The sequence below is a fragment of the Panthera uncia genome, chromosome E1 (assembly GCF_023721935.1).
Source record: "Panthera uncia isolate 11264 chromosome E1, Puncia_PCG_1.0, whole genome shotgun sequence".
NCBI lineage: Eukaryota > Metazoa > Chordata > Mammalia > Carnivora > Felidae > Panthera > Panthera uncia.
This window is the reverse complement of record NC_064814.1, coordinates 25,681,475-25,693,425: the sequence shown is the minus strand read 5'-3', so window position 1 is coordinate 25,693,425 and position 11,951 is coordinate 25,681,475. Positions and strand designations below refer to the sequence as shown.

The 11,951-nt window shown below is 44.6% G+C and overlaps 2 protein-coding genes across 18 annotated transcripts in view; one reads left to right on the top strand and one right to left on the bottom strand.

Moving 5' to 3' along the window:
- Positions 1 to 10,421, bottom strand: part of UTP18 (UTP18 small subunit processome component) — a 42,468-nt gene extending 32,047 nt beyond the window's left edge. For all 3 annotated transcript variants that reach the window (XM_049636443.1, XM_049636444.1, XM_049636445.1), the window contains exons 1-4: positions 10,083 to 10,421; positions 8,253 to 8,365; positions 6,790 to 6,888; positions 2,895 to 2,962 (exon numbers count right to left, since the gene is read on the bottom strand). In XM_049636443.1, coding sequence (XP_049492400.1) covers positions 2,895 to 2,962; positions 6,790 to 6,888; positions 8,253 to 8,365; positions 10,083 to 10,421 — 619 coding nt within the window. The remainder of the gene's footprint in view (positions 1 to 2,894; positions 2,963 to 6,789; positions 6,889 to 8,252; positions 8,366 to 10,082) is intronic.
- A 127-nt stretch (positions 10,422 to 10,548) lies between these two features.
- MBTD1 (mbt domain containing 1) overlaps positions 10,549 to 11,951 on the top strand; it is a 71,748-nt gene continuing 70,345 nt past the window's right edge. For 4 of the 15 annotated variants that reach the window (XM_049636432.1, XM_049636436.1, XM_049636433.1 and 1 more), the window contains exons 1-2: positions 10,915 to 11,177; positions 11,816 to 11,879. Coding sequence is in view for 6 of the 15 variants with exons in the window: in XM_049636426.1 (XP_049492383.1) it covers positions 11,157 to 11,177 (21 nt within the window). In the remaining 9 variants the exon portion in view is untranslated. Of the gene's footprint in view, positions 10,893 to 10,914; positions 11,178 to 11,815; positions 11,880 to 11,951 lie in introns of those variants that run through there. The other 11 variants (XM_049636435.1, XM_049636437.1, XM_049636434.1 and 8 more) reach the window with 6 other exon arrangements.

Below are 11,951 nucleotides of genomic sequence, written 5' to 3'. Positions count from 1 at the left end.
GGGAATGACACAACATGTTTAAAAAAATAAAAACATTTAATATACATGTAATGGGTATCCCAGAAGAAAAGGAAGACTGGAACAGAAACAATGTTTGAAAAGGCAGTCGAGAAGAATTTCCAAAACTTAACACAAAACGACATCAGGCCAGATTCAAAAGCATGGTGAAGACCAAGCAGGATACAAAGCAAAAGCTACAATGATCTGGGGGGTGGGGGGAGGAAATAAACAAACAAAACAGCAACAATAAAACAATCCAAAGTATCAAGGAATTACTGTTGATAAATTTTGAAAGTCTATGACAATAATATTGTAATTATGTTTAAAGAGAAGGGTACTACTCTTTTAAAGACAGCCAATGTAGTATTTACCAATAAAAATAACGTGTTGGGACAACCATGAAGATGGGGTCTAGTCATCACCGTGCCAGTGAGAAGTATACCTTGGACAAGTCACTGTTACCTCTTTGAACTTCACTCCCCTCATCTATAAAGGAAAGGTATAAGGCCGGGATATCCCAGATGGTAGCAGACTGGCTAATTGCTGACCTAACCCATTTCTTTTTTTTTTTTTTTAATGGGCACAAAGACAAATTACATTTCCACTTAGTATGGCAATGTGACTGAGCTCTGGCCAATTAAATCTAAGTCAAGGTATCATGTACCTCTTCCAAGACAGGCCAATAAAAATCTCTTTGGGATGAGCTGCTCACTCTTCCCCTGTAAGATGCCTGGATGTCAACCTCTTGGGCAACTTTGAAAAACCCAGCATGTAGTTGACAGAACCTCTTGGGTCCCTAAAGGACACTATCCCCTTCTCACCTCTGGAATTTCACATGCATGAGAAAAAAACTTCCAGTGGATTAATCTCCTGAGATCTGAGAGGTTTTCTGTTTCAACAGCTAGCATAACCTTATCTAAAATATTCTATGAATGCAGCATTCTAAAATGGATAATAAAATTACATTTCATCTAGAAGGGCAAACTGGTGACCAAGGGTGTAGAAATCATTCAACACAAAAAAAGGTTAAAAGATAAGAGATGTGAAACTTGTTAAAAAACAAACTTGAAAATACATTTCTCCAATAACAACAGTTTTACATTAAGTAGAGATAAGAAACACTGCATACTTTTATTTCTAAGTTTTTTAAACTGTACACTTTTTTTTTTTTTTAACGTTTATTTATTTTTGAGACAGAGAGAGATAGAGCATGAATGGGGGAGGGGCAGAGAGAGAGGGAGACACAGAATCGGAAGCAGGCTCCAGGCTCTGAGCCATCAGCCCAGAGCCTGACGCGGGGCTCGAACTCACGGACCGCGAGATCATGACCCGGGCTGAAGTCGGACGCTCAACCGACTGAGCCACCCAGGTGCCCCTAAACTGTACACTTTTAAAGAGTAGAACTACAGAGTATAAGGAGGTAAATTTCAAAATTGGGGCAAAAATTTTATTATTTAAAAAAAATTTTTTTACTGTTCTAGTTTTGAGAGAGAGAGAGGGAGAGCGAGAGCGAGCATGAATGGGGGAGGGGCAGACAGAGAAGGAGACACGGAATCTGAAGCAGGCTCCATGCTCTGAGCTGTACACACAAAGCCCAATGGGGGGCTCGAACCTATTAACTGTGAGGTCATGACCTGAGCCAAAGTTGGATGCTTAACTGACTGAGCAACCCAGGAACCAAGGAAAAAAAAATTTAAGTATTTATCTTGAGAGAGAGCATGTTCCCGGGGGGGGGGGGGGGGGGGGGGGGGGGTGCAGAGAGAGGAAGAGAGAGAATCTCATGCAGGCTCTGTGGTGTCAGCACAGAGCCCAACTCAGGGCTTGAAATGATAAACCATGAGATCATGACCTGAGCTGAAATCAAGAGTCGGACACTCAACCAAATGAGCCACCCAGGTGCCCCAAAACTGGAAAAAATTCTAACAGTTAGTTCTTAAAGAGGAAAAAACAGTCCAGTAAAGAGTACATTATCTGACATGTTTAGGCAGAGACTAAATTACCATCTAACAGATGCTGTAGAGAAGATTCTCATTGTGGATAAAGTCAGGCTGTATCACTAAGATTCCTTCAACCTCTAAAAGTATCTGGCTGGAAATCAGAAGGTAAATTCTGACTTAATAACAGATTGAGTTTTCTAACAGAATTACAGAAAGCTGGATCTTTATATGGGCTCCCTGTACTGGAGTATCATTAGGACGGGGGGGGGGGGGGGGGGGGGGGGGGGGGGGGAGGTGATGGCAATCGAACAAAAGCTCATCAGAAATCAAGGATGCTAAGGAAAGAGCTCCTACGTTATGAGGGAGAATATACTCTGGACTCTCTAAAGGATTTCCAAAGTCAATTCCAAGTCTAAAATGTGTAACTCCAAGCACACAAATCAAATCTTGGTAAGCCATCCATATTTATAAGCTCTCAACTCAAGGATCTAAAAAGGAGAGAGCAATTATGGTTCAAACCAAACTTAAAACCTGGAGTTGAAAAATAGGTTTTTACAAAGTGACTAATCATCTGGGCCTGACCTGACATGTGCTCCCTAGATATCCCATTTCCTAGTAGAAAGCTAGACTAGCTGCCAATGTCTTCAGAAGGGGCTCTGAATGAAGAATAACAGTCATCTTTCCTTAATCCCATAATGCAATACAGTTCTGTTGAAAATGAAACATAAAATTCATCAGTTACTGTCCGTACTATAGAGAACACGTGATAAAATGAGTCTTACGCTATTGTGAAAAGGCTTCCCTCAGAGAAATGGCAGACTTCGAAACCAGACATTTCAGGGAAAAAAATATATATATTTGAAACACCAGGTTTTAACGAGCCTCATGAGAAAGCTCAAATAACAAAACAGGAACAGAGACTTATTTACTAACTTAAGCAGAAATATCAATACTCACCATCTGAAGATGTTTTCCGCTTCTTAGTCTCTGCCCAGGCAGGTACTCCTCCCATGGCATGCTGGAATCTAAGCAAAAACACAAAAATGAAATTCTGTGGCAACTAATGAATGTTCACAGAGCTTGAGAGATTTAAATGGTATACATTAGCTCAACCGTTAGAGCATGTATAGAATCTCTGCCAAGGAAATTATCTTTAAGAACAAAAGGGCAACTCACACAGAGTAGTCCCAACTTACTTATTCAGGAAACTTTCATAAACCTCTCTAACCATATAAACTATCTCAGATATAGGACACCTGGATACATATTTGTTAGTTACTTTCATCTAGTTACATGGTTGCTCACTTGCTTGTATCAATGCATCTCAGATCTTGGGACAAAGTAAAAGCTCTCTGTGATTACAAACCAATGCTACGGTAATAGAGTACTTGATAAAACACATCTGAAAGAAAATGACCAGGTTGTTAAGAACATACAAAACACAATCAACATATCCTTTGAATAAAACTGGAGCATTTCACTCTGGAAAAAGTAAGTTTAAAGAGAAGCATGAGAAGCATATTCTAAAGGGCTAGTTTTGGGAAGAGTGCAGAGAATCATTCTAATTGTTTAATGCAGAAATATAGACAAGGCCACCAAACTCAGCCTACTGGCCATAAACTAAAAAACTAGACAAAATATATGAAACTTTTCCGATTGGACAACAGGCAACAAAGGATTGTGATCCCTGGGAGGAAGGAAATAACAAGGTGAGCCCTTCTATCCCAGGAATTTTACCCTGAAGACAATTTTGTGAGACCCTGGCACAGAACCAATGAGAAACAGTCAGACTTAAGAGGAGCTAAGAAAATTGGAATTTGAGGGGCAGTGGACAGAAGAAAAAAAAGAGCTCCAAAAATCTGCACAGGGGTCCACAGATATTTTTGCTGAATAATAAGCTGCACGTTCACAGGATGAAACTCCATGAGGTCAGGCAAAGAACTACAACAGAGCTGTAAGTTGCACAACACCAGAGATGAGACACTTGAGTTCCAACCCATCAAGGGAAGGTCCTTATTGAAAACTCAGGGCATTCAGTAGAGATGGCAGGGAGGTCATACCTTAAAAATGGAGCTAAACCAGCCTAGTTAAATAAATGCTACTCTACAAGCAAGCTAAAAAAAAAACCTTGAAAGGATCAAACTGATCTCCAAGCCAATTAATTGTCCACCAAGACAAACCCATTAAAAGCACTCACTCAGGGAGCCTGGCTCACTAAGAAAGTAGAGCATGCAACTGTGAACGTGGGGTGGTGAGTTTGAGTCCCCCATTAGGTGTAGAGATTACTTAAATACTTTAAAAACATAAAAAAATATGGGGGTGCCTGGGTGGCTCAGTTGGTTAAGTGACCAACTTCGGCTCAGGTCAGGATCTTGCAGTTTGTGACTTCGAGCCCTGCGTCAGGCTCTGTGCTGACAGCTCAGAGCCTGGAGCCTACCTCATGTTCTATGTCTCCCCCTCTCTCTACCCCTCCCCTGCTCACACTCTGCGTCTCTCTGTCTCTCAATAATACATATTAAAAAAAATTTTAAGTAAAAATAAAAAAAATGAAAATAAAAACATAAAAAAATATGGGGCGCTGGGTGGCTTAGTTGGTTAAGCGTCTGACTCTTGATTTCAGCTCAGCTCATGATCTTAACAGTTCATCGGGTTCTGTGCTGATTGCACGGAGCCTATTTAGGATTCTCTCTCTCCCTCTCTCTCTGCCCGTCTCCTGCTCACTCACTCTCTTTCTCTCCCTCTCTCTCCTCAAAATAAGTACTCATTCAATAATCATTAAAAGCAAAATCCAAAACCCAGACACTGACCAACATTCACACTGCCAAAAATCCAATCAAAATTTCTAAACACGCAGAGAAGCAGAAAAGCATGAGCCATGACCAGAAAAAAAATCAGTCAATAGGAAGACACAGAAATGATAGCGGTGACAGAATTAGCATACGAGGACTTTGAAATAGCCAATACAAATATAGTTAAGTACTTAAAGGAATTATATATGAACATAACAAAAGGGAAAGTAGGAACAAACCAGAACAAAAGGTCTCAAGCTGAGAAGACCTTCTCCAAAGCTGAAAAATGTAATATTTAAAACAGAGTTACTAAATGAATTTAACAGCCTCAAAAGACGATCTACTGAATGATTTCACTTATGTGACATTTTGGAAAAGGCAAATCTGTAAGAACAGAAAACACATCAGTGGTTGTCAGGGGCTAGAGAATTAAAAGTTGAGGAGAGGGGTGTCTGGGTGGCTCAGTCAGATGAGCAACTGACTCAATTTCAGCGCAGGTCATGATACCAGGATCGTAGGATCTAGCTCTCCTTCGGGCTCCACCCTCAGTGTGGAGCGTTCCTACGATGCTCTCTTTCCGTCCTTCTCCTTAAGGTTCTCTCTCTCTCTCTCTCTCTGTCTCTCTGTCCCTCTCCCTTGTTCACTCTCTCCCTCTAAAAAAAAAAAAAAGTTGAGAGAGGGTTGACTACAAAGAGATATAAGATAACTTTCTGGGGTGATGGCCATATTCTGTATCTTGATTCCCTATCTTATGTTGTGGTATTTACATTACCATATGTGTTTAACAAAATTCATAAAAAGATACTTTAAAACGATGAATTTCGCCTAATGTAAATTATACAATAAACCTACTTTAAAAAAACGAGTAATACAATGAACCTATATGAATAGATAAAAAAAAGTTGTCAATACAAATAAAAATTTTCATTTTCATTTATTTATTTGTTTAAAAGTAGGCTCTATACCCGAAGTGGGGCTTGAACTCATGACCCTGAGATCAAAAGTCACGTGCTCTACCGACTGACCCAGCTAGGTGCCCCTAAAAATTTTTCATTTTTCAAATATTTTTGAAGATCTGTAAGTTGGAATTGGAAGAATCAAGATGAAATCATTATTTTAAAATATATGTATATTTGGGGCACCTGGGTGGGTGGCTCAGTCAGTTAAGCGTCCAACTTCAGCTCAGGTTATGATCTCAGTTTGTGAGTTTGAGCCCCCATCAGGCTCTGCGCTGACAGCTCAGAGCCTGGAGCCTGCTTCGGCTTCTGTGTCTCCCTCTCTCTACCCCTCCCCCACTGTGCTCTGTCTCTCTCTCTCTCTCTCTCTCAAAAATAAATAAAATGTAAAATATATGTATATTTCCCAGCTGTGATCAACTAAAAGCCTAGAAGTTTAGTTTACCATATAGAAATGAACAAGCAAGTAAGCAATATTATCACTGCTTATAAGTGGGTAGTGGGATTACAAAATTTTTCCAAAATTTTTTTGTACTTGTAATCCCTCTCCCTCCAAAAAACTAACACTTGGGGCACCTGGGTGGCTTAGTCGGTTAAGTGTCCGACTCCTGATCTTAGCTCAGGTCTTGATCTAAGGGTCATTAGTTCAAGCCCTGTGTTGGGTTCCACGCTGGGTGGAGCCTACTTAAAAAAATAAAAATACTTGTCGGCACAGAGTCCGAGGCAGGGCTTGAATTCACAAACGGCAAGATCACGACCTGAGCTGAAGTCAGAGGCTTGGCTGACTGAGCCACCCAGATGCCCTGCAAAAGTACATATTAAATAGGTCCCAAAGATCTTGTTATACCAGAATTTGACAAAGTTAGCATCTTCTGAATAAATGTTAACGTTTCTACCTGAAAAAAAAATAAAAATAAAAATACTAAAACTTAATCATTTCTTCCAACAGCAGTGCTCTTACTACCTTCAAAACGGAAATCTAACCAAAAAAAAAAAGGAAATCTCACTACCCAAGAAGCTGTGAGAGCCAAAGACTCAGGGAATCCAAATAAACCACTGATTATAAACACAGCTTGGTAAATCACATGGAAAAGATTTCACACTTACTCTTCCTTAAGTCTCTTTTGAAGTTTGTCTTTTGAAAGTTTACTTTCACTGGCATTTTTCATCATATCTTTCCGAAACCGATTGTTCTTCATGTCAACCCTATAAAAAACAAAATAGTACACTTTAAATGATGTTTAAGGATTTGTCCTAACTAGTTGTTGCCTTTAATAATTTGAAGACACATTTAACCAAATACAGACATTCGTAAGGTGTGGAACATCACATACACGTTTATTTTTTAAAAAAATAAATACACGTAATAGAAAACGCTCTGAAAAAATACCAATGATTAATGACAAAAATGTTTTCTCAACACAGATTAAGTAGATATTTCCCACCCAATTAAACTGACAAAGTCTGAAAAAAAGATAAGCATTGGTTATAAGAATGGAGTGCAATGCACACCTTTCAATGGGAAGGTATGTTGGTAGAACCTCACAGTCAATCTGGCAGTATTTATCAAGAACCATACTCGTGCCTATGCTCTTTAAGTAATTCTACCTCAAAAAAATCTTTCTTCAATAATTAGGAACTGGAAAAAGATTTATACAGAAAAATATGTCTCACTATGAATTTAAGGAAAAAATAAGAAAACCTACCTGTCCAACAATACTTTGATAAATTACAATTAATTCACAAAATGGACTGTATTTTATCCATTTTAAAATGTTTACAAAGCTTTTACTCCTAAGTGGGGAGAAATGCTCGCAAGACAAGACATTCTCACTTATTAAAGTAGATATTTTGTGTGCTTGTCCCTAGCCTTTCGTTTCAGGCATTGCGCTAAGAGCTTCACATATACCGTTTCATTTATTCTCAAAAGTCTTCTGATATTGTTACTATTGTTACCTCCATTCAAAAGAGAAAAGGGAGTTCCAAACTTGCCCTTGGTCAGTTAGGAAGTGGCCAAATAAAAAGGCCAAATAAAAAGGCCAAATAAAAAGGCAAACTCAAACACGACACCAAACACCGTGCTTTCTTTGCTATTCCATACGGCACACAGGAGAAGAGAGCAGGAAAGAATGCCAGCGTGTTAACTGGTTCTCCCTTGCTTGTGGGATCATGAATGACCTTTTTCTTTTCTCTGCTTTACAGTATTTTTCAAATCTTCACATAATCACCAACTTGTAAAGAAAACTTTAAGGGGCGCCTGGGTGGCTCAGTCAGTTAAGCATCCGACTTCGGCTCAGGCCATGATCTCAAGGTTTGTGAGTTCGAGCCCTGCGTCGGGCTCTGTGCTGAAGCCTCGGAGCCTGGAGCCTGCTTCAGATTCTGTGTCTCCCTCTGTCTCTGACCACCCCCCCCCCCAAACCGTCTCTCTCTGTCTCAAAAATAAATAAATGGTAAAAAAAAAAAAAATAATAAAATAAAAAATAAAAAAGAAAAAAAAGAAAACTTTAAAATTTGCAAAATAATTTTTAAAGTACACAGAGGAATTCTGGAAGAAAAACTCAGCAACCTACATTTCATCATCTTCATCCTCTTCATCCACCCAAACTGGCTTCTTTTGAAATAGAAAATTATCTTTTGCTTCATTCTCCACTTCCGAGTCACCGGAGTCTTCCTGTACTCGAACCTAGAGATGACAAAATTGCCTTCAAACACGAGTTTTTCAGCAGACTAGTTAGATGTCTTGTAAGAATGCTTTGTAGGCCCTCTGATGAAATAATGGGACAATGCTACCAAAGCAAATGCTAGAGACAGAACATAAAATGCAGAGATTAGAGAACGGCACCATAAGATGGACGGGCAGGTAGGATGAGAGCACTCGGACATGCTGAAAGGAAAAGATCAAGTAAGACAAGAACCACAAAAGGTAAGTTGACAGGTGAGGAAAGGAGCAGGAAAAATCCGGGAACTACAGAAATCACGGGATGAGAGACAGACTAGCATCAAAAACAACGTGATTGAGGGGTGCCTGGGTGGCTCCGTTGGGTAAGTGTCCAACTCTTGATATCAGTTCAGGTCATGAGCTCAGCGTTTGTGGGATGGAGCCCAGTGTCCGGCTCCATGCTGACCGCACTGAGCCTGTTTGGGATTCTCTCTCTCCCTCTCTGCCTCTCCCCTGCTCATGCTAGCTTATTTTAAAAAAAGAAAACTTACACTCAACTATCAAATCTAAATCTAGACCATAGAACGCTCCCAGAAATGAGCTTGAGCTTTTCAAAGACCATATTAGAGTCCACTTGACTTCTCCCTGGTCTATTACCAGCCTATGATCCTTCAAAGCTCAACAAATCCCACCTCGCACATAATGTCCCTTTTCTGGACTATAAAACTGTCCCACCCGCCAGCATTTGTCCAGTAACAGTTCTCTACTTCCCAACTAGTTTTCTGCAGCTTCTCTCATAAGCACCCAAAGGAGATTCTGGCAATCAGTTGACACTGGCCACTTAGTAGGTCTGCATTCATTTCCCAAACTGAGTATTCTGTGAGGCTTTGCTGGGCCATCCTACGTAAAATTTCACAGCTCTCCACACACACTCATCTTCCTTTCCCTAGTACTTTCATTTTTTTCTCTTCAACACATGTCCCTGACATGTTTGCATTTTATCTTCTTCTAGTCCACATGCTCCAAGACAGCAGGGATTTTTGTCAGGTTTTGTCCGTTGCTGTGTCTCCTCCACTGACTAGAACAATTTCTGGAACTCTCCTTATCTCAAAAAAAAAAAAAAAGTTATAGCATAAAAGGGATGATTACAAATGTGCAAAAAAAAAAAAAAAAAACTGATAAAAAAGTGTGCAAAAGGAAAAGGGATGATGAAAAGAATGCAAGATTTTCACTGCCAGGAAAACTACGTGGTTCCCAACAGGCTAACAACGACCCAGCAGGCAAATACACGATCATTCTCAAAACTTGGCTAGTCAATCACTTGGGAAGCTGTTAAAACGCACATTCCCAGGCCCGGGCCCACGAATTCAGATTCCACAACTCCCAAATCACGGCAAGGTACTGAGGCAGGGGATCGAACGACGAGGAAAGAAACAATGATTTGGGGGAGAGGAGGTGGGGCTGAGCCGCGAAAAAAGCTCGCGCCTGCAGTTCGCTCAACGTACGTGTAGAGCGCCTGCTGGATACTAGGCGCAGGGGCTGCCCCGGGGGCGGAGAAAGGCGATGTCCCCGCCCAGCTGAGACTTCCAGTCTGGCACCCGTCGGCGCCCGCCTTCTCGGGCGCCCGCCGACCTGAGCGCTCCCGGCGCCGCAGGTCGCCCAGGCTCCGCCCCCGGAGGCTCGCCGCCCACCGCGCGCCCCGCCCGAGCGCGCCCAGTCCGCGCGCCGCGGCCTCCCTCACCCGCGGGCCCTGCAGACGCCGTAGCAGCGCGTCCTCGTCGTCCTCGACGTCGCCGAACACCAGCTCCTCCAGGCACCGCTCCACGGCCGGCTTGTCCTCCTCCAGCGTCAGGCGGTTCTGCTGCCGGAGCCGTCTCTCTTCCTCCGCCGCGACTGCGATCGCAGCGGCCGCTGTGCTCGGCCGGGCCGGCGGTTTCCGCTGGGATGAAGGAGCAGCCTTTCGTGGCGGCCCGCCCGGCCCTGCTCCGGCTCTCCGGTCCGGCTTCATTCGGCTCTTCCGGCCCAGCCTCACTACGGTTCTCCGGTCCGGTCTCGTTCGGCTTCTACGTTCCGGCGGCATCGTTGGGTTTGAGAAGAAACGCAGGCGCTCACGTGGAACCTCGCTGCGCGTGCGCCGAGACGGTTCGGTTTCCGCGGCCGCTGAGGCCCCGCGGGGTCGGAAGGAGCCTGCGCGGCCTGTTAGCACGTGACCGACACTCTCTCCCTACGTAACGCCCACTCCCCTCACCAACCCCTCCCCGTAGGGGAGTTCCTCCGGGAGGACCAATCTTCCGGGTGGAGGGGGAAGCGGCGTGACTGGAGTGGAAAATTTTTTCCAACACAACTTCGCGGCTGCAACTGATTGGAAGGAGCACAAGAAAGCCAGAGTATAGAGTGGGATGACTGAATCAAACTTCTACTTTTCTTCCTGACTCTTTAACCACTCGACTTCACACGAGCCGCGGTTGCCTTTCCCACCCCTTCGTCTTGGTACAGCCCTTGGAGTACGGAGCCTGCAGAGGGTCCCACGCTGGAGGAGAGAGAGAGGAGGGTATGTAGGGAAGTGGGCCAATCGGGGCGCGGGTCACGGCGCAGGCGCGCTGGGGAGGGAGGGCTATGCTAATGTTGTTGATATCCTGGGGCCACCCGAGTTAAAGGGGGGAAATCCGGGGGCTGCCGCAGCCGCCACCGGTCTGGGCCCAGCGGGGGCTCCCCTGTAGTCGCCGTAGTCCTGGGGAGAGGCGCCTGCCCCCAGCTCGGGGAGGGGGCGCCGCGGGCCCGGGGAGCACGGACAACCCCTACCCATGAGGCCCTGATGGAAAACACAAAGGATCTGGTGAGAGCCGAGCGCGGCAGCCGCTTTGTGTGCCAGGTGGGGGGGACGCCTGCAGCTCCCCGACCCCAGGAACCCCTGCAGCTCCCTGACCCCGCTCCCAGGCCTGCTTCTCCATCCCACGCCCCCTCAACCTCCAGAGTCCCCCTCCCCCTACCGGCCGTTAAACGATTCGGGGGGTTCCCCTCCCCCCACCCCTCAGCCCCGGACTCCGCGGGGTTCTCTCTGCTCCCTTCGCTCTTTGGAGGAAAAATTTTAGAAGAAAGTTTTTCTCTGCGTCCCGCCCCCCCTCCCCCTTCAGCCCTGGCTGGTGGGGGGAGGGAGACTGGGTTTGAGACTTTTCCTTTTTTAGCCGTCCAGGGTGGGAGAGTGGAGTCCTCACTTGCCCCGGGGGCGGGGGCTAGATTCGGGTGCTTTGCGGGGGAAGGTGCCTGTCCCCTCCGGGGCGAGTGCCGCGAGGCATTTCGCACGTGGAGGTGAAAATAGCGAAAGGGGGCGGGGTGGGCACGTGTGGGAGGGAGAGGTGGGAGTGGTGTTTTGGGCAGCAGCCGCCTGGGCCGCTTGTTTAAAAGGGTTCTAGGTCGATGGGCGTCTGGGACCGTTGCGTTCTCTTTTGTGAAATAAGAATCCTAACATTTCAGAGTCGGAAGAGACATTAGAGGTCACCCAAAGCAGCCGTCCCCTCTGCAGCCTCTCTGACAAGTGGTAGGTAGTCTGGCCTGTGCCTAAACCCTTCCCAAACCTGACCGCTCTCTGCCGCCCGGGAAAGCCCTTCCG